At 37.8% G+C, this 26,324-nt stretch overlaps 2 protein-coding genes across 4 annotated transcripts in view; one reads left to right on the top strand and one right to left on the bottom strand.

Moving 5' to 3' along the window:
- Window positions 1-1,873: 1,873 nt before the first annotated feature.
- LOC120306929 (glutathione S-transferase 3-like) lies at window positions 1,874-20,032 on the top strand. Its single transcript, XM_039340992.1, has 7 exons — window positions 1,874-2,052; window positions 6,183-6,296; window positions 11,007-11,058; window positions 13,686-13,818; window positions 14,788-14,929; window positions 17,398-17,529; window positions 18,651-20,032. Exons 2-7 carry the CDS (start codon window positions 6,210-6,212, stop codon window positions 18,795-18,797), a joined length of 693 nt encoding a protein of 230 aa, XP_039196926.1. The 5' UTR covers window positions 1,874-2,052; window positions 6,183-6,209; the 3' UTR covers window positions 18,798-20,032.
- Window positions 20,033-20,934: 902 nt separating this feature from the next.
- Window positions 20,935-26,324, bottom strand: part of AGPAT5 (1-acylglycerol-3-phosphate O-acyltransferase 5) — a 31,474-nt gene continuing 26,084 nt past the window's right edge. For all 3 annotated transcript variants that reach the window (XM_039340990.1, XM_039340989.1, XM_039340991.1), the window contains one exon: window positions 20,935-26,144. In XM_039340990.1, the coding sequence (XP_039196924.1) occupies window positions 25,919-26,144 (226 nt within the window). In that variant the 3' untranslated portion in view covers window positions 20,935-25,918. The remainder of the gene's footprint in view (window positions 26,145-26,324) is intronic.

Raw genomic sequence — 26,324 nt, 5'->3', positions numbered from 1 at the left:
CGAGTCACCATCAACTAGTAACTGTTCAGTGCCTGTACCTTTTGGTTAAATTATTAATTGAATTAATAATTTGATTTTATTTGTTTGACTTAAATTTCTATGCCGTTTCACTCCCAACATTGTTCAGGTATTGTTTATCCAATGGAAATACAAGTGTGACTTGTACAAAGTCATGACAAACATAAGTCAAATGGGACCTTTGTTGGGAAATGTAAAAATCTAAAGAATCGATGCTGGATGGCTTTACATCCTTAGGCTGATCTGGTTGAGAATGGAGGCATTTTTGTATAAAATGCACTGGTTGGAAATGGAGGCATTTTGTATAAAATGCACCGTATACACATACACACACACACACAAATAAAACTACCTCCTAGTAGAAAGCAAAGAAGAAAAACTGGATGGAAGAAGAAAGGATAGCTATATTGGGAAGGGACAAAAAGGGAAAAGAAGGAATGAAAGTGGATGGTGCTGGGGCAAAAGCAAAAAGTAAGTAGAGAGCAAGAGCAAAAGAGAGGTCTAGACTGTAGGAGCTGACCAGGCTGAGCCCGAGGGAGAGGTCAAACATGTCATCAGTCTAGAGTCCTTTTGTGCTCACAAGAGATCTAAGTCCAGCCCACATTGATTTCCGTTGACTCTTATCTAGCATCAAGTTGCTTTGACTATTAGTAATTCAGATTCTTTGGTGAGCTTAAGCTTGCAATAAACTTTTATGTTCATTTGAACAGCCTGGATTTCCTGATTTCCTCTGCGCTTGATTATCATTATTACCAAATGTATATTCCTGCCTTGCCAGCAGCTGTTAATCCACGAATATTTGTGCTTTTTGTCAGTTCTTGGCAGTAACAATAGTGAGAGTTGAGTCTTGTGTGTGGTTGTTGGATGCTGCCACTTGTACCTCTGCAGTTTAGACGGAAGCTATTTTCCCCAGCCAGGGCCAGGGCCAAGGCCAAGGATTGCTCATCAACTTCTCAGCCTGATCTGTCTTGGAGAAAGTTGGAAAGGAGGAAGAATGCAGCTTTAGAATCTAGAGAAAAGCATACATTCTATAACCAAAGAAAACCTAAGCTTTACAAAATGTTCTGATAATTCTGTATCTAGTTCTAGCTTGTTTAGTTAGGATTAATTGCTCTAAATTTATTTTAATTATATATTTCATATATGTTTTATATATAGTAAAGCAATAATACAAACAGAAGAGGAATTGGAATTGTAGCAGTGAAAGCGGGGGAAAAAAAAAGAATGGCAAACTGCCACATGCAGCGCCTCACTTGGATGTGTCTGGAGGTCTTGGAAGCTTGACTACCCTACGTTCTCCTACAAATGGACCTTGAGCTTGTTTGGAGGTTCTAGCAGGGGAGCGCAGCTATCGTATACCCTTGACCGAAGATCGGTACACTCCTTCTATCTGGGAAGGTCGTCCTCTTCCACCGAGCGCGCAGCTTCGGGAGGGACGCACATGGAGCGGTGAGGGAGGAAGGGGACACCCGCCTAGCCAGCCAGATCAGCCGAATCAACCCTGGCGATCAATGGGGTGACAGATGTCGCAGCCAGATCGCCCTCACATCCGAAGTAAGGAGGATACCTCATACTTATATGAAGAGCAAAATATTGTTACCTTCGAAATTATGGTGGTACTTCTTAGCATTTTTTTTTAATATATATGTATGTGTATGTAGTTATTTGTGCGTTAGCAAAAAAATACCGTGAATAAAGTGCATGATTGTAACTGCAAAGTCCATTTTAGTCATCCTTAAGCGTGTTCCCAAGAGGCTTTGAGAAAAATGCAAAGCAACTGTTTTAAGTACCTCCTCCTGGCGGCTCATCCCTGCCCACGGCTCCAATTTGCTGCGGCGGCGGCGGCGGCGGAGGAGGAGGAGGAGGAGGAGGAAGGGGTACCGGCACAGAATAAATTGGGTCCGCGGCAACTCCCAAAAGCTGAGCGGGAGCGAGAACTAGACACGGATCGTCCCCTCTCCATCTGTGGCTCGTCGGGAGCAGAGGCTGGGAAGGCTTGGGAAGGGACGGCGAGGTGCTGTTCTGCTCGGAGAGGTACTTGACTCTGTAGAGAAAAGAAGCACTATGAATGAAGGGTGGGCTTGCTGCGATTGCAAGCTGCGAATGCTTGATTTGTTAATGGGAATTGTTTTGTTTGAGTGAAGGTAATTTAAGTGAAGGAAATTAGAACTGTTAATCAGTGAAACAACTCACGGGAAGTTTTTAAGAAGAGATTGGACAACCATTTGACTGAAATGGTATAGGCTTTCCTGTCTGAACAGGGGGGTTGGACTAGAAGACCCCGCAAGGTCCTTCCAACACGGTTATTCTATTCTATTCTTAATTTTTTTTGGGGGGGGGCGGTAAGATGGAACTGCAAATATAGAAATGACCGGATGCTTCATCCCTTTGGGTATCCCGACAAGGCGGAGGGTTTCTGAAGTAGGCTTTGCAACCCTAAGTGAACACGTGACAAGATTGGAGCTTGACTCTCTGTGCGTGAAGAGGGCGGAACGGGGTATAGAGTGCCATCGCGACCATCGGCAGGAGTTTTAAAAGCTTTTTCTTAGAGTCATCATTTATCTGATTTCTCCTCATCTCCCGTTTGTTTCTTAAGAATTCTCTGGGCACCGAATTGATTCAGATGAAGTTAGATGTCGTTCCTGAAAGAGAAGAGTTGTTGTTACTAGGCTGGGCTTTTAGTAACAACACAGTACTGTATATTGGTTTTATCAGCTCCCCAAAGCAAGCACGCCTATATTTCATAATATACTTTTTAATGAAGGGAGCGATGACCTTTGTTTGCAATGGTCCATTTAGCATTCCATTTAGAATGGAATTTACCCTTCTGCTCCCTCTGACTTCCCACTGAGATGCGTCAAGACTTTTTGTTCAAAAGCTTTGTTTGCATGTTCTCTCTCCTTGTAAAGAATACAGTAGTTAAGATCTTATCTGGAGCTTTATAGATATCATACCGGCTATTCTCAACCGTGCAGTCAAATTACCCTAGATGTCACACAAAAAGTCATCTGTAGTTATTCCCTGTAAAACCAGCTAATGGAGCTTCAAAGGCTAAAGCAGTTCAATACTTCTGCCTTTCCATTCTGGCCTAGAAAATATTTCTACACCAAGATAGCCAATTCTAAATTCCAAGATAGCTATTTCATGCATTAGTTCCCCATTGCCATCACTCTTGTCCATGAAGATGATGGGAGGAGTAGAGCAAATATTGGCAGGCCTGGTGACTTCAAACCTCCTTTTCAGATCTTCCTTTCTGCTTACGAAGTGCATCTGATCTTTATCTTTAAACAAACAAACAAACAAAATGCTTCAATAGCCATCCCTTCAACTCAGATGGGAATTGAAGTAGTTTGTTTTTCACAAAGCCCTGGCACTCCCATTTCCAATCTTAAAACAACCCCCTCCCCTTCAAGAGAAAATTGTACTTTCAAAAATGAGTCATTTTTTTCAGTGGCCGGATCTTAAGAGGATTTTCTGAGGCACCAGTGGACGACCTTAAGTAGTGGCAGACCACTGATTACTACCCTAAAGCCTCTGCTTCTTTGCCACCGCAGTGTCATAAATATGACAAGTGTCACACTTTGCCACTGTTCCTCAGGAATTATGTAACCGATTGATGGATTGCTTGATTCAATGTGTACATAGCCTCCCATCTTACATATTTGACTCTGGGTGCCTCATACAATTGAAAACCAAAAAGCAATAAAGAATTATAACTAAATAATTAGGAAAAAACAATTAAAGCAATTCAAAATGTAATTTGCCAGAGGGGACAATCCATACAATATTTAACAATACAACTAGCTAATGGGCTCCATAAAAATCACTGGATTCCCCCAGGCCTGAAGACAAAACAATGTCTTAAGAATCTTCCAAGAGGCCTGCAGCAGAAAAGGCTCTCCTCCTGGATCCTATCAGATGACATTCCTTGGCCTATGGGACCTTTGCTGCTGACCCTGATGGGAAGAGTAGATGTAATTGAGGAGAAGTGGTTTTTCAGATAACCTGGCCCTAAGCTATGGGATTAGCAGCTTCTTGAATTGAGCCTGGAAGCAAACTGACAACCAGTGGAACTTGTTGAACAAAGGTGTTATCAGGCAGTGATCAAGGAGTACACATAACTGCCCCTACTACTGCATTTTGCACCAGATTGTCAGGGAGAGATTGGGCGAGCCAGAGGCAAGAGTCAAGCAGGTAATGAGTCTGAGAAGATTAATGTTAGATGTGAACAAGATCCATACCTGAAGAGTTCAATTAGCTATTTTATTGCTCATGCCTTTTACATAGGAATCTTCCCAGACTGGCAATCTGCATCTGGGCCAGACTAGATAAGGTTCATTCAAGGGTGGTGGTGGTGTCAGACCTTGCCCTCTTGTACCTTATATAAGGATTCCAGACTAATTCCCTGCTTAACTTCTCCCCCTGGCTTGCCAATCTCTTCCTGACACAGTTGTAGCTTGCACAAGTCTTAAAGTTGCCAAGTTTGGAGAGCGCTGCTGTAGAAAGTAGATCCTTTTTTTTCTTATACTTGTTTCAAAGGGAGTTTCTGCTTTTCCTGCAAGATCTGCAAGCAAAAAGAGCTAGGGCAGAGGTGTCAAACTCAATTTCATTGAGGGCCGCATCAGCATTGCAGTTGCCCTCGGGGCCGGGTAGGGGTGGCCAGGGTGGGTGCAGCCAGAGTGGGTGTGGCATATTGGGTGGGTGTGGCCAGCTCTACACCGTTCACGTCAAGGGTGCCTGTGGTGCCTGGGCAGGAGTGGGACAGATCTGAGGGTCTCTGCCAGAAGGGGGTGGGACCGGGGCAAGTGCCAAGACATGGTCCACTGGAGGAGCCTCACTGTTCCTCTCAGGCCATGTGGGGGAGGGGCTTATGAAGCTAAGACTGAATACGTTTCAGCATAGATGGCCACCACAAAATTGTACATTGGCTCCCGGCCTGCCTGGGCCAGGGCCAAGGCAGAGGGGGCCGTTCCCTCACTGTTTCCAGGATAGTTTTGCGGGCCGCATGAAACCACTTCGCGGGCTGCATCCGGCCCCCGGACCTTGTGTTTGACATGTCTGAGCTAGAGGAAGCAACTAAGTGTTTACCTGGAAGAAACCACTAGAGCTCCAAGCTTTCCAAGTTAAGTTCACATATATTTATGAGTTTTCCCTTCCTTGTTATCTAGGCATGTTGCTGCCAGGCTTTGTAAAGCAGTGGGCTGTTTTCATACCTTTCTTATCAGAGAGCTCTACAGGAATAAATCTGCTTTCCAGTCATTCAGTCTAGACAGGGCTTTAGAAAATGGCTGACGAGTTGCCTTTTTTGTGACTTTTATGCTAGGCTGAATAGATTGACTGTAATAATTTAGTTATGTTTTGAGATCCTCTCTCCTGAATCATTAATGGTCATTCTGGATACAGAAAGACAGGGAATTTCAAGGACTTTCAAGAGTGCAGCTGTAGTTCATCTAGATATATGCCAGTTCTCAATATTATTGTAACCATAGGGCTTTTGGGTTGAGTCTCTGACTTGAATGCATGCAAAAAGCTTCGGTTTGCATTGCTTAAGTATCACAACACACTTGAAGATCGTAATTTTGCCCATAAAGTAACAGATTCAGATTCCTATGCTCAGTTTAGAAAAGGTTACTAAAAGGTAAGGTATTTGACCATGTGGAGAATCAAGTCTTGCAAAAGAGATTGCTTTGAGATGGGTCAGCCATATATCCAGACCAGGACAATTATAGTTGGATTAAATGAAGTTCACACAGAATTGACATACAGGTCTGGATCAAGTGAGAAGTTACCTGGACATCACTTCTGAATTAGCAGTTGATTTATAGAGGCCCAATTCTATGTTGCTCAAACTACTATTTTCTACCAAATTTCTCTGAATATGAAAATATGTAAACTGTTTTGTATGCTAGCATTGTGGTTAAGTAAGTAAGAGTGTATGTACAGATTTTCCTGTACTAGGAGTCATTGTCTCTTCCTGCATAAACAAAACAAAGATTATGTTAAGTGGTATGAGTATATGTGTTAATAAAATTGTATTTCAAATGTGGGTCTGATGAAATATCTTGATTTGATCAATTAGCTTTTACTCTGCATATTTCTCCTGTGCTCTTGCAACAGAATGATCACTTCATCACTTTTTGTACTTTGTTTTGTTCCCTCCTCAGGCCCCCATCTCAGGAGATTAAGAAACGATGGCTGAGAAACCTAAATTGTATTACTTTAATGGACGAGGCCGAATGGAACAGATACGGTGGTTGTTAGCAGCTGCTGGTGTAGAGGTCTGTGTTTCCTTTTTTTAATAAAGATTTTATTGTTTTTTTTTTCATCAACATATGTTAATTTTTCCAATCAACAAGTTGTCTGGAGTTTGCTATGCTAATACATATTCAATTCCTAATCCTTCATTCTTTCCTCTAGCCAAGAATAAAATAAGTTCCAAATTTGATAGTAGTCTGTATCTTCTTTATCTTTCAACCTCATAGTTAATCTGTCTTTATCTTTCAACCTCATAGTTAATCTGCACATTCCAATATTTTCCTGATTATTTCTTCCTCTGATGGCAGTCCTTCATTCTTCCAGTATTGTGCAAAAATTATTCTCGCTGCTGTAGTGATGTGTAAGATTAAATATAATTTCTGCTTATTAGTCTTTTCAGGCATAATACCTAGTAAAAAAAGTTCAGGTTTAAAATCCACTTGTTCACCCAATATTTTTTCTAACCACATATGTATCTTTCTCCAATAGGCCTTTGCCTTACCACATGTCCACCAAATGTGATAATACGTGCCTATGTTACGTTTACATTCCAACATCTATCTGACATATTTTTAAACATTTTTGCTAATCTTGCTGGCGGTAGGTGCCAGCTATAAAATTGTATGAAATTGACATTGTTAATTTATAGTTTCTCTCCCATAACATTTGCCATTTTTCTAATTCTATATTATAGCCAAATTTTTTTGCCCATCTTGTCATTGTTTCTTTCACTTGTTTACTTTCCATATCCAAAATTAACAAAAAGTTATACATTTTCTTAATTAATTTCTCATCTGAGGTTAACAAAATCTTATCAAACACAGTTTGATCCTTGTAAAATCCATACATTTTTACATCTTTTTCATATCTACTTTGTATCTGTAAATGTGCCCACTAGGACAAGTTAATTCCCTGATTTTCCAATTCTTGTTTAGATTTTAATTTCCCATCAATATCTAGAATATCTTTATATGTCCATATTTTTTCAAAGTCTACCAAGTTCGGCTGTATAAATACCTCCATCATTGATAACCACCCTGGAATTTTTAAATATATTTTAGTTTTATTTTTTTCCCGTACTGCTGACAAGGCATTTGTTATAAAATGATTTTGAAAGTACTTATGGACTGTTTTTCCCGTACCATAAGAAAGCATGCCACCCCAATTGTAAATCATGTCCCTCTAAATACAATAACCTTTTATTTCTAAGTGTTATCCACTCTTTCACCCATGTTATGTGTTTCCTTATTTATGGACCCAGAAGGCTGTTGGAATATTTTTGCCATATTTTTTTTCTCTGTGAAAAAAATCTTTCGGAATTTGAAAAAAAATCAAACCATTTTCAAGGAAAGATCTACAGGTAGTTCTCAACTTACTACCACAATTGGGACCATAATTTTGGTCGCTAAGTTCTGAAGTGAGTCATCATGTGATCAGACCTAATTTTATGACCATTTTTATCATTGGTCATCATTAAGCGAATCATGCTTAATGATGATGAGTGAATCTGGCTTCCCCAATGGACTTTGTTTGTCAGAAACTGTCTGGAAAGGTCACAAATTGCAATTACATAACTCCAAGACACTGCAATGTTTGTAAACGTGAGGTAGTTGCCAAGTGCCAAATGCTGAATTGTGATCATATGATGATGACAATGCAATAGTCGTAATTTTGAGGATAATCACTTTTTCTGAGGCCATGATAACTTTGAACTGTCATTAAATGAGCAATTATAGAGTCAAGGATTGTTGTTTTGTTGTGGCCCCGTATCATGTGCTTTTCTTCAGGAAGCTTAAACACAATAGAACTGACTCCTAGTAACCCTGCTGGTATTTTCGTCTATGTACTGCTTTTTTCCTTTGTCAATTTTTCCGTTTTTGCAGCAGGAATTATTTGGGTTTTGGAAAGGCTAATGCTTGTTAAGAATCCAAACAGCCATACTGCAAATTCCCTACATACCAGCTCTCATGCCCTTGCTTCCTCAGAATCCTCAATTCCAAGTTAGAGATGGGCGATCTACGGAATACCCTGTAGTGGGAGGACAGGTAACATTGAGGAACAAAGTGCAATGCTTAAAGCAGGGGTCCCCAACCTCCGAGCTGTGGCCCACTACCGGGCCATGAGCTGTTTGGAACTGGGCCACAGAAGTGGCGGATGAGCGTACGCACACATTCCCAATTGCGTGAGCAGCAGGCAAGCTCGTGCGTGCTCCATATATAGCTGCATGCACATGCACTTGCCCACGGCTCACATAGAATCAACCCCTCTCCCTCAACCTCACTGGGTCACAAAACCAGAAAAGTTGGGGAACTCTGGCTTAAAGGATCTATTTTGCTCTCTGAAACCTTCTCCACTTGACTCTCACCCCTAAAAGGACTGAACCTTCAGAATGTTGTGTTTTTTTAATATGCTCAGGTCTAGTCTGGAGAGGAGAAAAGCCAGCAAGGCTATAAGAAGTGGTCCAGGTACATTGGTCACCCTTTGCAACTTTCACTGCTGGTTTCTAACAAGCAAAAGTCAAGGAGGAAGCTGGCAGGAGGTCACAAGTGGCCATCACATGACTGTGAGATGCTGCCTAATGATGGGGTTCGCCTAATGATGGCAAATGGAACTGCCATTGTACGTTGTGCAGCCCTGTGTTGTCACACTTTATAGCCATGTCACTTAGCGACAGAGTTGCCAGTCCATCATTAAGTGAGGGCTACATGTAATTAATTTTTCTTGCCTTTTCTAAGAGTCTTTAGCTACTATTCAATCCACAAATCCTTGACTCGACAGAAAGCTACTGAATAAAACAGGAAACTTGCCAAAGTTAGTTCAGTCGCCTGCTTTGCCTCCAAGTTAACAGAGGTCAAAGCCTAATAGGCACATATTGGTAAAGAGAGAAAAAAGGCAACAGGGACATAGTGTCTATAGATGTATGTTTCCTTGGCCGCCATTTTGGCCATGAGCAAATGCTTTTCAGCAGTGTTATTGCAAGTGTACCCAACACATGTTCGCAGTTCTGAACCCAAAGCCCGGAGATGTAGCTACCCTCTCGCTCTCAACAACAAAGCTCTCTAGAGCAGTGGTTCTCAACCTTTCTAATGCCGCGACCCCATAATACAGTTCCCCATGTTGTGGTGACCCCCAACCACTTATACATCACCAGCTGCCAGGGGCGTGGCCAAAGAAAAGGGGGAAAAAATGGCGGACAGCCTTGTTTGGCGACCCCCGTGAAATGGTCGTTCGACCCCAAATGGGGTCCCAACCCACAGGTTGAGAACCACTGCTCTAGAGTGTGAGAAATCCTGGCTTAAATTTTGAGCAATTTTGAAGGCTTTGCCATCCATCCCCCACGATTAGAACTTTAAATCATAACTTTCGATCTTTCTCCATGGCACAAGCATGCCCTTGTAACACCATTTTTTCCCCTGCCACATCTCTATGATGTTGCCTTCATCCCAGTGCACTGATGAATGAGGCTTGTTATTCTTCATTAGCGTACTGTAGCTGCAAGGTCTTCCCAGCTGCAACCCTCACACCCTAACTACTATGTTAAGTAGTTGGCATAGTTAATGATTCTAACTAGATTTCTACCGAATCCCAATGCTTTACTTTCTTTTGCTCTCATAGTCCTGCGTGAGTGGCTTTTAAAGCTCAAGTGATGTTTTCTGTCCCCAGTTTGTTGAGGTTTCAAGTTTATACCTAAAGCACTAGAAATATTTTGTAAAGTCCCTGATATAAGTAGTTCTCGAGTTACAACACGATTGAGCCCAAAATTTATGTAGCTAAGCAAGACAGTTGTTAAGTGAGTTTTGCTCCACTTTATGACCTTCCTTGCCACAATTGTTAAGTGAATCATTGGAGTGGTTAAGTTAGTAACACGATTGTTAAGTGAAGCTCGCAAAAGGTGATCACATGACTCCGTACATTGCAACCATCATAAATAGGTGTTGCCAAGCGTCTGGATTTTGATCATGTGACCATGGGGATGCTCCAATGGTTGTAAGTGTGAAAAATGGTCATAAGTCACTTTTTTCAGTGCCATTGTAACTTCAAATGGTCACTAAATGAACTGTTGTAAGTCGATCTGTACATTAGGATTTCCCTGAAGGTTTATGAGATGTGCAGAAGACTTAGGTGGATTGAAATGATATCAGCAATCTTTCTTCCATTATTCAATAATGTGTTTAACAGGCAACTTTGAGGATCATGTAAGAGGCTGAAAAATAGGGTGTGCATTTTGAACCATGAACCAGTACATGATTTACAAAATTAACAACACAATTGCATCTTTTTGTCCTGTGATGCATGTCCTTCACTACTATAACTTTTTGTAGCTAATAGTGTGGGTTGCATAATGCTAATCCCAAAAAAGTGAATATTAAAACTCTTGGTTGTACTACAGAGGGAAGAGTCAAATTTCAAGGCACTTGAATGACCCTATATGAAGCTTTATCTTTTTAAAAATTCTATCAGCTAATCTTGCCTAATTTCAAGTATGATTCAGATAAAAAAAATTGGCCTGCTAAAATTTACTTTTTTCAAAAATGAGAAAATCTAACTCAGTATAAATATACAAGCCTCCCTAAACGATGATTCAGTTCTGGTCTGAGATACTTGATGTTCAGCTATGGTTATTTGTAGACAAAAGTTCAGTGATTCTTCTCAGTGAATTGTATTCAATTATGAACTGGGTTCTAGAATTCTGAAGACAATTCCCTCTGCATCTTTTTTTTCCTGTCTTTTAGTTTGAAGAGGAATTTTTGGAGACCCGAGAGCAATACGAGAAGCTGCTTCAAGGTTATGTGTGATGAAACTGCAAATATTTTGCTGTATCAATGGCACTGGATCTCTACTTGGGTGGAAACAAATAGAAGTTGTAATTCTTGAGTGATAGAGAAGAGCTATGGCCTTGTTCCCGAAGAACAATGCCTAATTAAAAAAACAGTTACATTTTTACTCAGCCATAATCCACCATGATCCTGGAGACGGTTGGGAAGCTGTGGCCTTCTAGGCCAGGGATTGTCCAACTTTTTTAGACCACAAAACCTGTTAGTTAAAAAAAAAAATCCCAGTGTCCCTGATTAAGAGGAAAAGCTCTGGTGATGGAAAATTTGCTCCATTTGAGTGAACTTTTTTTTGGTCCTTAGCCTCTCACAGAACTCCTTCAAGTTCTGGTGCAACACAAGGCATCCAGGGAACATAGCTTGATAAACCCCGTTCTAAACATTACTAATGTATGAGTCCCATCAGCAAGTAAAAGTTGTGGTAATTCTAAATCACACATGTCAAACACAAGGCCTGGGGGCTGGATGCCGCCCGCGAAGTGGTTTCATGTGGTCTGCGAAGCCATCCTGGAAACAGGGAACGGCGCCCGCTGCCTTGGCCCTGGCCCAGGCTGGCCAGGAGCCAATGTACATCTATGCTGAAATGCATTCAGCTCCACAAGGCTCTCTGGAAACAGCAAGGAACCAGCCCCCACCCCCTGGGTGCATGCTGGGGAGGTGTCACCCTTTGTGAGGAATGAAGAAATGGACCATCGCCTGGAAGTGGCCAGCAAATGGCCCTCGCCTACTTCATATATCCGGCTTGATGGGCTCTGCCCTGGTCCCATCCCTTTCTGCCAGAGACCCTTAGATCTGTCCCACTCCTGCCCAGGCTCCCCACAGACACCCTTGATGCAAATGATATAGAGCTGGCCACGCCCACCCAGTAGGCCACACCCATTCCATCCACACCCACCCAGTAGGCCGTACCCACCCTGGCCACACCCACCTGGCCCCCCAAGGGCAACCGCAATGCTGATGCGGCCCTCAATGAAATTGAGTTTGACACCCCTGTTCTAAATATAGAATCTTGCAAATTCTTAACATTAGAGCAGTGTTTCTCAACCTTGACAATTTTAAGGCATGTGGACTTCAACTCCCAGAATTCCACAGCCAGCAATGCTGGCTGTGGAATTCTGGGAGTTGAAGTCCACTTGCCTTAAAATTGTCAAGGTTGAAAAACACTGCATTAGAGGCTTCAGATGGTACCTTCATAAATATAATAAACATAGGTTTGATATACAGAAACTGATCCTTTCCTTCCCAAAAAATATAGGATAATTTACATTCTCACAGGCAGGGATTCTGTGTCCTTCCAGATGATGAGTTACAGTTCCCAACATTCTTCACCATTGGCCAGGTTGGGAGCTGTAACTCAACATCTGGAAGGGCAAAGGATCCCTGCCTTTGAGGGTGTAAATTATCTTACATTTGTTGGGGGGAAAGCATCAGGTTCTGTATAACAAATCTATGTTTCTTAAATTTTTTAAGTTACCATCTGAAGCCTCCATCAACACATGTTAAGAATTTGCAAGACTCTATATTTAGAATAACTGCAACTTTTATTGGCTGATGGATGTTCTTGCAGGGACTGAATGTGTTGTTGCCCTGTCTTTGGAATGCAATTCTGTCTCAATGATTTAACCTATTCATTTTACTAAAAAATACACTATTTATAATAGAGTTTTAAATCTTCATTTTAATTGTCTTTAGTGACTGTGTGTCTGTGTTTTGTTTCTTTGCCTTTTAAATATCCCTGGTTTTATGTTTTATTGTAATCGAGGGAGAGAATTGTAATACAGATGGAACATTACGCTGTATTCTTTGTAGCCTTGAATGCTACACTTACTGCCTTATTTGGACAGCTTTAACTGAATGATACTTCAAAACATTGTTTGCAATTCTGGTTGGATGATCAGTATGACACAGAACGTATCTGTTTGTATTATTAAACTAAGTTTATTCTAATAACAAATTGAATGAGACTGTAGGAGAACATAAGCATTTCCACATTTTTAAATTGCAATTGAGGGAGAAATCCTGTTTGAAAAATGAAGGAATAGATATCATATTTCAGAAAACACTTGGAAATATACAGGTACATTTTTGTCCTGTAACTTTTTAAATAAGCTCTTTATAAAAAAGGGCAGCTTGTTCTCTTGACACATTCCTTAAATCCGATGTGTTAAGATCCCAGATATAATATTGGTAGACAGCTGTAAGGTTCAGTGATACTCTCTTTTTGTCTAAACAGAAATCTGGGAGGGGGGGGGGTTCATGTAGTGCATTAAATAATGATATTGTTTGTTGTGTGAAATCCGTTGTGGTTTGTAAATCATGTTTTATGCCTTAGCATATTGGGTGAAACCACTCTTATTGCTTTATTGAGCATAACGAGATCTTGATATATTGTGCAGATCTAATAACCGAACAGCAAACCCCATATCGCTTGAATGAACAGTTTCTTTAGATCAGTATTCTAGTGATAGGCCGGAACAAAAATAAAATGACCTTGGCTTCTCCTGGCTTCTGTTTTGAAAGTAAATATGTGCTTTGTAGGCAGAATATTTTATATCTGCTGTGTTTTTCTTCTCTCCAAAGATGGCTTGTTCCTGTTTCAGCAAACACCCATGGTGGAAATGGATGGGATGAAGCTGGTACAGACAAGGGCCATCCTCCGTTACATTGCTACGAAGTACAACTTGTATGGGATGAACATGAGCGACAGAGCATTGTAATGTCCCCACTGTATTTAGCTATGCTTGAAATTTCAGCTGGAGCCCTGTCTATTGTCTCTGCCTTTGATTCAGTCACATAAGAGCATCCTTCTCACTGACATAAATTGTAGCCCACTCCTCTAAATACCACGTGGGCTAGTCTACTATGTTAAACCATAAGGCTTGTTTAGCAACACATGCTACTTTTGCTTGCAGGCCCATGCAGCTAACAAACCATCTGTGATTTTGTCAGCCAGGCTGTCATGTTTGTTTGTATGTTTCCCTCCCGATTCCTTCTGGGAAGATAAAGCTGAAGGGAGCACAGCACGTAGGACAGTTGTTGGTGGAGCTGTTGGGCAGAACTATGCATGTCTGTCACTAAACAAACTTAACACAATGTACAGGTACACCACCTCACGTTGGCATGCAAGCTGTGGGTAGGTCAACCATTGGGATAGGGTTATCAGAATACTTCTTTGCTTAATGCCAAAAGAAAATTTACCAAGGCTGGTCCTTGAAAAGCAACTTTCCTTGTGTGTGCCTTTAGTTATTTGAATTAGAGAAACTGAAGTGGTATGAACTTCTCCCAGGGCTATGCATAGCTACTGTAGCCATCCGCTGTGCATTTGCCACTGGTCACCTAGCATCCAAGGAAGGATAAACTTCTAGTAGCTGCAGACTAAGTTTAACTCCTTGATTAGATATTACTTATGACCAGTAAAGCTATCTGGTTAAATACATTTCCTGAAAAATTTGTCCATGTACAGCCATTTAGAAAGATAACATTTTGGGATATTCTATTTTTTTTTAACCAGAGAATACCTATTTTAGGATTTTATTGCAGTTGTCATGTGTTCTTTACTTCGGCATGATGGCAAATTGCTTGCTTAGAGGGCATTCTGAAAACAGGACTCAAGACTTTGACCCACACGTGATAGATCGTAAGATGAGCGCTCAAACTGATGCATGATACTCTGTCTTTTTAGGATTGACATGTATGTGGAAGGAACAACAGACCTTTCTCTCTTTATTTTGCCATTCCCTTTCTTGTCACCGGAGGATCAAGAGCGCCAACTTGTTACTATTAAAGAAAAAGCAACAAAAAGATATTTTCCAGTTTATGAAAAAGTAAGTGTTAATAAAGAAATGTTTTTAGATCAAGGATCACCCCCATAGCTTCCACATGTTTTGCAGGTGCACTGCAACTCCAACAATCTCTTGCCTGGGTGGAGGTGCTGGAAGGAATTAAAACATCTGGAAAGCATCAGTTCCTCATCTCTGCTTTACACTAGGGATATGTAGTGTTGTTGTTTTCGTCTGAAGCCTGGGCTTGTCTTGAGAGGTATGCCGAGTCCTGCACTCTCAAAAGATGTATATCCCTGTTTTACATAATAAATATGTATGCTTGCTTAAATCTTACCATGAATTAGACAAATACATATTTAGAAGTTATAGCTATAGATCTTTATTTGCTGCACTCTAGGAAATGTTACAGCTGCTAAATTAACAATGTTGTTGACTAGCCCATTTCATGGCAGGTAACTTCTTTCCCAATTACCAATTTTATTTAAACCTATGTACTTTGAAAGAAGCCAGTTTTGGAGCTTCAGTTTGAAGGCTGATGTTTCTCAGAAAGCTGTTCAATCTTGTTTAGCTTTGGGGTTGACTGTTGCCAGATTCCTTGCCACATGACTCTCAGTGCTTTCTTCTAATAACTTTCTAAAGTTTTTTGTTTTCTTTTCCTTGTAATTCGATCACATCCCAACAAAATCCGGATCAATAAGTAAGACAAAGTTTGCAATACATTTGCAAACTCAGGAGACAGAGGTTCAGGTTTTACATCCTGTCCTGCTAATTAGGAGTCACAAGTCTGCATCTCTTCTAAGCAGTGACTTTATGAACTCAACTGCCTCCTCTTTGCTCATTGAAAAGCTGTAGTCCAAGATTAAGAGTGTGCAAAAAGTAATTATATACAGATCTGGTCCACTTAGATCAGGCATGTCCAATCTGTGGTTCACAGGCCTGGACAACTAGTAATTGTGGCCCCACAAGATCATAAGCTTTTAACATTATTATGTGCATTTATATACATTAATTAAATTATATATATATTATATGCAGCCCAAGACAATTCCTCTTCACTCAATGCGGTCCAGGCAAGCCAAAAAGTTGGGCACACTTGACTTAGATTCTGCAAATTTCAAAACACGGCAAGAATTACTTGGTGAAGGCTGGAATATACCATTGTTGATACATTTACAAGTGACTAGAAGGATAAGCTCAGATCTTCACAAGGAAGGCAGGACATTAAGAAGGAGGGAAAAAGCAGAATTTGAAACTCTCATAACAAACCCAGCAGTAATTATGAGGGTGCATGTATAAACGTTTACTTAGGTATGACACGAGATGGAACAAACAACTGTATGATGAAAATTTCAGAGCAAACAGTTACAAGACAACAATAAGAAGAATTATGGACAAAATCTATAAAATGTACAAATGTACAATTATTGCAAATTAATTGATGCATAAGACGGGGGAAGTCAGAAATCCAATAGTTCTTTTTTATTGTCCTTATTTTCTATTTTAAATTTTATTAAATTTGCTCCATTTTTTCTTTTAACATGATTAAATGCACACACAAAGATGCACCCCCCCAAAGTAACAATACAATGGAGACTTTAAAATTAAGTAATCAACTTAAAATCAAAGTCTTTACAAAAAATGGAAAAATTGATGTGAATCTCAGTGGTTCTTTTTCAATGTTATACACAACTTTAGATAAAAAAAATCAAACAGTCTGATACTTGGAATATTGACATCCTAAATTATAATTAATATTGATAGAGTACTTTATTTTCAAATCCTATACCATCTAAATAATAGAATGTTAATAATATTTTATTATATTATATAAACAACACTATTGAAATAAGGAGATTTATAACTATATAAATTGTTATTATTATGGTGCAGTGGTTAGAATGCTGTATTGCAGTCTGACTCTGCCCACTGGCAGGAGTTCGATCCTTACCAACTCAAGGTTGACTCTGCATTCCATCATTCCAAAGTTGGTAAAATGAGGACACAGATTGTTGGGGGGCAATATGCTGATATTGTAAATCACTCAGAGAATGCTGTAAAGCACTATGGAGGGGTATATAAGTCTAAGTGCTATTGCTATAATGAAAAGGAGAGAAATTATGGCTGTGATGTTCCTTCTGAGTAATATAGTAAAACCACCATTTCAACACTTTTGTTTTGCATACTAAACAAGGCGCATTCATTTTTTACTATACTCTTAGAACAGTGGTTCTCAACCTTTCTAATGCCGCGACCCCATAATACAGTTCCCCATGTTGTGGTGACCCCCAACCACTTATACATCACCGGGTGCCAGGGGTGTGGCCAAAGAAAAGGGGTAAAAAAATGGCGGACAGCCTTGTTTGGCGACCCCCATGAAATGGTCGTTCGACCCCAAATGGGGTCCCGACCCACAGGTTGAGAACCACTGTCTTAGAAGATCTCTCCTCTGGAATCTTGGAGATCACTGAGTGGCTGCTATTAGATTTGGTTTATTCCTCTTGCTCTTACAGGTGCTGAAGGATCATGGACAAGATTTCCTTGTTGGCAATCGGTTTAGCTTGGCAGACATACACCTCTTTGAAACTATTTTAATGGCAGAGGAAAAAGTCCCCACTATCCTGAATGAATTTCCTCTATTGCAGGTATGGGAAAATAATTAAAGTGTTAATTGAGCTATTCCTTTAAATTTAAAGCCTTCTTATTCATCCATTTGAAAGAAGAAAATAAAAGTACTCCTCTATAAATTTTTGCATTGCAGATGAGATTTCTAACTTGCTAAAGTTAACCCGCCCAGAGTCGCTCTCAAAGCAAGCTAGGCAGCACATAAATTTAATAAATAATAAACTTCTGTGAAACTATTCTGTACGATACATGACCACAAAATAACATCAATAATAATTTATTCAACATAGACTACTGCTTGATACAACGGCATAAAATGCTTTTTAAAATTTGATAATTCTATAATCAATATTAAGTAAATTCATTTACTTAATATTCATATAAATTCATATAATCTGGTTATTTGAGAGATGGTTATGTGTTTTTAATCTTGGTTAAATTACTCTGAACATTGAAACAGAAGTGTTACATTTCCAGACAACATGGGACATCTTTCGCCCATTCCTTTTGATTGCTTTTGTATTTTTAATTCATATCCTAAGTATAAGATTTGAAGTTGTATTGGCGTAAGTCTTGATGTTCACACTCTTCATTTACTTTATCCAAACTAGTGTAAATAGGTCTATTTATTCTAACTAAAGTTGTTTGGGCAGGTTACAAACTTATTAAATGGTTAAAAATTATTATTTTTTTGTTAAAAAAATAACTAAGTAAAGTGCATTTAATAAGTAGCCCAGGAGAAATATAAACATATAACATCCATTTGTGTAAAACACCACATAAATGCCTTAGAAAATAGATTTCTCTGTTGATGATTGCTTCTGTAGAGCATCTATTCGATAAGCAGTGCCCCAGAGTCAAAATTACTCTTGAGGGCATTCACAGATGAACAAATAGCCCAGAAAGATACACAACAAAAAAGGCATTAGTTTAATTGCATTTATTAGTACATGCCAATTCAACATTCATTAATACAGGTATAACAAGAACCATGGTACTAATCTTTGCCATGAGCATTGAACAGGATTTTATCAAATGAATTAAAAGTAGTTGGTATTACCTGTGTATATTGTGACTTGTGTCATAATTGTAGCTTTTTGATTGTTTAATGCTAAGAAAGTGTTTTCATCCTCCCCGCTAGGCTTTTAAAACAAGGATGACTCACATTCCCACAATTAAGAAGTTTCTGGAACCAGGAAGCCAGCGGAAACCTATCCCTGATGCTAAATATGTGGAAACTGTGAGAAATGTTCTCCAGATGTATCACCAGCTAAAGCCAAGTCCTTAAGATTTCATCAAGTTGTTCTGATGATTTCGAAGAATTACAAAATTGTGTAATATGTCTAAGACAAAAGCCATGCTTTCACCTTAGAGACACACACAATTTGCAGGAGTATCGCACCACCTTTGTAAACTGGATTATAGACTGTGAATATAGCTTCTTATGTAGATGATAGTGACAGTTATAGCAAAGAAAGAGGATCATGATTGTAAAGGGATTTGATGTAAGCATATTGACTGATTAAGATCTACATTCACTAAGAGAATCATAATTTTAAAAAGTGGTGTTTAATTCTAGACTACCTGTAATCTCTAATTTTTTTTTTTTTTTTTTTTTGGCAACTCAATAGCCTCCCTGAAATTATAATATTGAGACTGAGTGACCAATTTCCAAAATAGGATCTCACAAGTTTTGGTAGAAAATAAAATGTGGGTCAATGAAAAAAGTTAATTCTTCTAATAGATAAACCAAGCATGCAATCTTTTGGAAGAAATTCTGTCTCACCATTCAGCATGTCACAGGATAGTTATCCAGGCCACTGCTGTCTTTAATCACCACCACCAGCACCACCATTTTCTTTTTGTAAAATGTGATTTGGCTATCAAAAGTTGCCTGCTGTTTTAAAGGGTATTGTGCATCATTATATTGTATGAAGTAATATTTTTACTAGTCCAATAAAGTAAAATTTAGCAAGAAACAGAAAAAAAACATTTTCTATCTAACATTGTATTTTATTACCAATGAAAAAGTTTTTTGTTTTTAAACCTTCTTTTTCCTTTCTTTTTCTGTTGTCCCAAACCATACATGGTGTGTTCCTTGATTTTGATTCTAAGTGGTTTGCAAATTCAGCCATTGTGGCATATACAACGAACCAGGATTTAGCAGTGTTACATATAACATGGCATAAAAAGTGCTCAAATTAAATATGTTTAGGATTGAAACATATATGTACAGGTGTCTATAGTATTGTATCAATCTCTTAAAATATATGTCAATATTTTAGTACATTTACATTTAATTTGTGGTATTCATTTGTATAGTGACAGACTACTTTTCTCATATTGATCTGTTGCTACTGTGCTTTGGAATTTTATTCTGTTCTTAATGAGCTGTTTTCTTGCACAGAAAAATATTTGTTTGCCTGATTGCCCAGAAAGAACGCTCATTTCTGATTTTATCAGGATCTTTTGATTGTAATCTTTTTATGACTGACAATTATAGATAAAACACATATTCTACTATGAAGTTTTTAAGGACCACTTATTCATTCATTAAACTCTCTGAATACAATTTACAATTTTATAATTAAAAAATACCCACTTCAGGTGAATGTTAGAATGTAAGCATATTGCATAGGATTTCCAAGAATATCATGATACATAGGTTAAAATGTAGGATTTCTTTCGCACAACTTACCAATGTAACAAATGAAATAGTTAAAAATACCTTCAATGCTGACTGGCTCCCATTTCTAACATCAGAGCCGATTGTCCGGAGAGAATTTGCAGTAGAAAAATGATCAGAGCCAAACCATTTGAACAAGATCATTATCCTGTACAGTCCACAGAAGTGTGCAGGGACATTATAAATTAATATTAACCCACTCCCTTAAAACACTGGAGAACTACAGTTCCAATATTTTTAGAAAATTAATTTCTCAGAATGTTTTGTTGCTTTTCTGGTACATCAAAATATCTTATTTCCTGCCTTAGCTCTTGTATTGGCTACCTGTGGTCAGGATGGAGGTCAACAAATTCAGTTCTTGCTCTCTCTCGGTGTCCATTTTTTCCCCTCTAGTGTATACAGAGGAAATATATAGACATCCTGTTCAAACATTTCTTAGGACTTAGCCAAAATACCTATACCGTGTTACAAACTTTGGATTTCATGTAACAAAATATTTACCCTATTTTAGGCCCTTAGAGCAAGAATTTGTGAAATTCCTTCCATTAAGAAGATTGCAACCAGCAATCCAAAGGAAGCCACCATTGAATGGAAGGTTTATAGCAAAAATGAAACATTTAAGTTTTCCCCCAAACATTGAATGTGTACCAAAAGCAAATTAAACCCAATGCTGGTTTGAGATTATGTGCTAAGAAATGTATCATTTCATAACAAACTAGTAATTATAAACACATACATATTGGTTTACTTGTTTATTTAAACAATACTATCTTATTCCACACTAAGACAGCAAACAACAATACAGTCATATTTCCATTTTTTCCCTTATATATGAACATGTACTGTTTTAAAAAAATAGAAAAACCACAATGCACCTAAAGTATAAAAAGTATCATGCAAGTAAATAGAAATAAGTATACAAATATCAGTTCAAGTGAAACAGCAGTTTCAAAACAAGATGTTAACAATGCTGATAGAAAAAAATATTTCATACCATTTAGATGTCACTCAAAAGCATAAAATATTGCATAGTTTTGTATAAAAGCCCATCCTAATTTATATGCAGAAACTGACCAGAACTTATTATATTACCATTTTTTATTTTAATGAAAAGTTACTACACATTCAGCATTTGCTTTTTAAAAAATTGGGATAGATATAGAACATGACCATATTATCACAAAATTGTAAACCAGGATTTTTGGTTTATTATAATAAACAATGGTTGTCAAGGCTCATAAATGTGAAGAACCTAGTGTAGTTTTATTAGTTATTGGGAACATTTTAAGGCGTATTTCCAAAATATTGTATCAATATTCTCACTCTGGTCTCTGCTTTGTTAACATGGTAGTAACATGACCAGTACGATTTATGGATAATGGTCTATTTGTGAATACATTTTGCCAATTTGGAACTTATTATGAGTTATAGTTTTATTGGGCATGGGATAACCCAAAATCCAACTTTTGATATTGGAAAGACAGTATGACCCCAGATTTGCAAACATATCACCACTATCTTTTTGCTTTGTTTCTTATTTGGCTATTGATATAACAGAAAGACTATCAATATTATTGATATGGTGGCTGAGAACTACCTGTAATTTATAAAGTTCACTCGATGCATGTCTGCACAATCATAGGCACAAAAGCCATAGCAGTGTGGAGATGGCTACCTATTCTGATCCTCCAATGCAGCACATCTCTCTGTGCTATGTGTCAACATTTAAACCAACAAATGTTTGATTGTACCCAATATGTCTGTCAATCACAGATTTTATTTTGGAGTGTGGCTAATCTGGATGCATGTAAAATAGAAGGTCCTAGCTATTGAGAGATTGCATTGTTGGGTAGCACTGATAATCCATTGCATGGGCAGTCAGTAGGAGCATTTTGTCAAGACTTCTAGACATAAGTTTGAATAAGAGAAGCCTTATTTATTCCACACACCCCAAAAGGTATTTATTGCTCAAGCATGTGTCCAGTTCTTGCATGGCATGCAGTTTGGTCCTTGTGACAATTACTTAAGTATAAAAAGTATCATGCAAGAAATTATGCAATCTAAATTATTAAGAAAAACCCTCCATGGGTTCAATTAAGATGGAGCTGAAGATCTGGCTAATTTTCATGTATTGGCTGAATTTTATTTTTCTCCTTAGGACTGAGCTCCCTATCACTAGCAGATAATTGTAATGCTAGATGAAAAGGATGCTTCCTAGATAAATGGAACTTTTATGGCTTTTTTCAAGAGACTCTTGCCCTTGGAATATGAACAAGCCAGGGGAATTCTGACACAACATACATTCTGGACATGAAAATGACAAGACCAGTCTGTCCTGCCCACAATGTTTTCCTGTGCAGGCAACCTTATATTCTCAGACCAACAAGACATTTAAATTATATCGCAGTATCCAAATTGTGGAAAACTTCAACACTGGCTCGATTAAATGTGCTAATCAGCTACTCTGGAAGGCAGATACATTTTACTATATTATATTAATGTTTTTATAAGAATATTAGAATCCTTAGGCATAAAGTATCCAACTCATTCTGATACCTTTTATATTTAGACTCTTCTTTCTGATCAAATGGATTCTACCTTCCTGGAGTTTGCCAGATTTGGTTATGCTGACAGGAGGATAAAATCAAAGTTTTCTAAATCTCACATTCCTTAATGTAGAACTGTGGTTAACCCTTGAATAACTCTGAATAAGTGCATATCTAGATAGAGAGATCTCACTTTTTGCCCACGTTCCTTAGAATCTTAGTTTTATGTCACAGTGTTAAGTACTAAAGACTAATGACAGCCTGCTTCGTAGCTTATAGACAGTTTATATTGGTAACAATGATGTACCGTAATATTCTATTCTTTTTGCTTATATTTTCATATCTGGTCTTCCTTTTCTACTTTTAAATCGTTTTGTTCTATACAGGTAGTTCTCAAGTTATGACAGCAATTGGGACTGGAATTTTCATCACTAAGTAATGCAATTATAAAGTGCTATGTCATGTGCCCACATTTCTTAGCAACAGCAATTCCAGCAGTCCCTGTTGCTAATATTAAGTGAGAACTCTAAGGTTGTTAAGTGAGAGGATGTGATGTGACCACGATATGGAAAAAGGCACAAGCAGGCTAGTAAATGAGAGCTATCAATTGGCAGGCAGATGTGCGGCTTAGTGCCATGAGTGGGCACTACATAATATGGGTAAATGGGTGCTACGGTTGGGCATTATGGAATGTAATCAGGTGTGTGGATGCCATAGGCGAGGGCTAGAGAGTGGTAACAGACGGACATTATGGCGTGTCAGTGGGCAGATGTTGGGATGGGTGTTACAGAATATGGACATAGAATAGCAGTTATTTATGAATATTCCAGTTTCACAAATCATATTTGTAATTATATATGTTCAGAAACAAAAAAGTGATCTTTTGAAAGATGGTTCCATGGAAATGTATGTTTTAATTTAATCCTGCCACAAACACCTCACTTTTTCCATAATGTGACATTTTCATAAGAGATTGCTCCCTTAAAACTGACAAGAGAACCTGGCAAATTTCTTAAGAGGATTCCAACCTAAAACAAAATAAAACAACCAATAGCGACTTTGGTACTCCTTTGCAACAAATGTTGCCATCTGAATTGCACCACACCACATAATTGTTTCCTAAATCTCTGGGATCATGCAGCCATTTTCTTCAACTGAAATAAAAACTAGCTACTGAAGTAGCAAGAGGAATATAAGAAACTGAAATAATAAAATTAAACAACCAGAACACAAGACTACTTTCGCTCCATATATAACTGACTTTTTAAATATGCCTTTGTTTTAATCAAAGGAACTGTAGAAACTGTGGGCAGATCATTGCAAGAGGCTCAAGTGAACTGGCTCCTGAGAATTTTTGACCTGAAATTTATAATTTTAAATTTGCAACTAACTGCCTTATTAAACCAAAACAGATGAAGACAGGAATATTGGTTTTAGGTTTCTGGATCTTTATGTTAAGAGCTAAACACAGTCAAGAGAAGTTTGTAGCCATCTGAAATATGCTTGTTTTGACATGGCACAAAACATCACTCTAAATATTCTAAACTTTCCTTCTATAAAATTTGTTACTAGATTTTTCCACTAACCTGAGAACAAAAAGTCAAACAGTGAAGCAGATGAAAATTATCATCTATAGAATAATAAATACATTATATAATTTTAGGACAAATATAAAGAACAATTAATTTTTCTTTACGTACAGGAGTAAAATATATTTAATATTATTAAAAAAACAAACCTGATCATTTTAGATCCTTTTGTATCAAACACTTTGAGCAAAAACTGGATATGAGAAGTTCAGAAAGATTTTAAAAAGCTTTTCATGTTTTTTATTTTAATATTGGAATCATGACAGTTGTCTTTTGTTGTATAAAACAACAAGTATAAAATAGCATCCCTTTTCCTATTAGATACAGAATAGACAGATGCTAAATTTTATGAAATTGTATACTGGTATGTCTCCAAACAGTGACAAAAATATGCTCATGCAGGTAAAATATTAACAGAATATTTTCTATATTTCAAATCAGAGCTCAAAAACCCAATCTCAATCTCCTGTTCATCAGAAGCACACATCTAGTGTAAAAACATTCAAATTATCCAAAAATAAGTCTAAATCATAATAATTAGACTGCAATTCAGAATCATGTCAAACAAAGGCACATATTTTGTATTTTGGCAAGAACATACAAATATTCCTCATTTCCATAAAATGTACTTTTGATTGCACAGCAGCATTGCTTACTTCAGTTCATTCTCATTTCACAAATAACATTTTCCATCTCTAATTGTTGTTTCACAGCTGGTATATTCACAAGCTGGATTATATATTTTTCTCCTTAACCTGAAGAGACCTTTATAGGCAAATCATTGTACATGAAGCAGCCTAGCTAAACAGGAACTTGGGATATCCATGAACTTTTCTGGTGTTTCTTAACTGGCAGTTTAGCTTAAGTGTTCTAGAAATTTGGCAAAGGTAATTTATAACTGAATGAGCCTCAGGTCATGCATTATCTATTTTGAATATATAATTATTCATGTACAAATACAAGGTGTTTAAATAAAAACTACACTTTGTGGATTAAAAAAAGATTATAAAACTGAAGTTAACTAGCCACATAACAGAATCAAAGCTTCCTTCACTTATTAAACTCATCTTTCCATAAAGAGTTTTTCACCTGCTTTTTTTTACAGGCTGTGCTTGAGCAACTTCTTTTCAAAACTGAAAAAATGTATCTAGATTCAAATAGAGAAGAAGGTACCAATAGAAATCAGCTTGGTTTTTAGTTTATGATGTAAGAGCTTTTGTAATAAACTAAAAAGCAGAAAACCTTGTCAGAAATAAATACTTTCATCTAAAATAATGCTAGAAAATCCGTTCACTGGTCCATTTGAACCAGTATAAACATACAGAGTGTATGTTATATGTAGGTAGATGTAGAAAAATGGAAGCAAAATATGCTAAGCCTTTGTTATCTCCTTTGTTCTTCTCCCAAAATCAGAAATATAATTTACCTTTTTGTCATAACCACGACAACAGAATTAGATTAACAGAGCGTGTTGATACAATATTCAATGGATAAGACTTTATTTAAAATTTTAATATAAATTTAGGAAAGAATTTAAGTGATGTGCAAAGCAAGAGAGAAAAGCCCACTGAATGAAAGTGCAGAGTTTTTACGCCTTAATACTGACCCAGAGACAGCCTAATAAGCTCCCATATATCCATGTTTTCATGTAAAGTTTCCTTCCAGACTCTGTCAGTAGCATGCTGGCGGTCAAGCCACTTAAAAACAATAAGGATGGCAATGTTTTCTGGAGACTTAGTTTGGAGTGAACACTTTTCCCTGGGAACCTATTTCTTCTTTGAGAATCTTTTGCATCATAAAATTCTATTAGCAATCTAGGAGCAAAAAAAAGTTTAAACATAGATTTATTTATCATATAATTTTGGTACAATTCTCTGGTTATCTCTGATAATTTATCACAAATATTTTCCTCCAAGAACCACGGCTTTTGGCCTGAAATTCTTTCTTTCATACATTAGGGACTGAACTTTTTAATCTTCATCTGCAAATAGCAC

This window comes from Crotalus tigris, unplaced genomic scaffold (genome assembly GCF_016545835.1).
Source record: "Crotalus tigris isolate CLP2741 ecotype Arizona unplaced genomic scaffold, ASM1654583v1 scf7180000017764.6130737, whole genome shotgun sequence".
Classification (NCBI taxonomy): Eukaryota; Metazoa; Chordata; class Lepidosauria; order Squamata; family Viperidae; genus Crotalus; species Crotalus tigris.
This window is presented reverse-complemented; position numbering and strand designations above follow the sequence as displayed.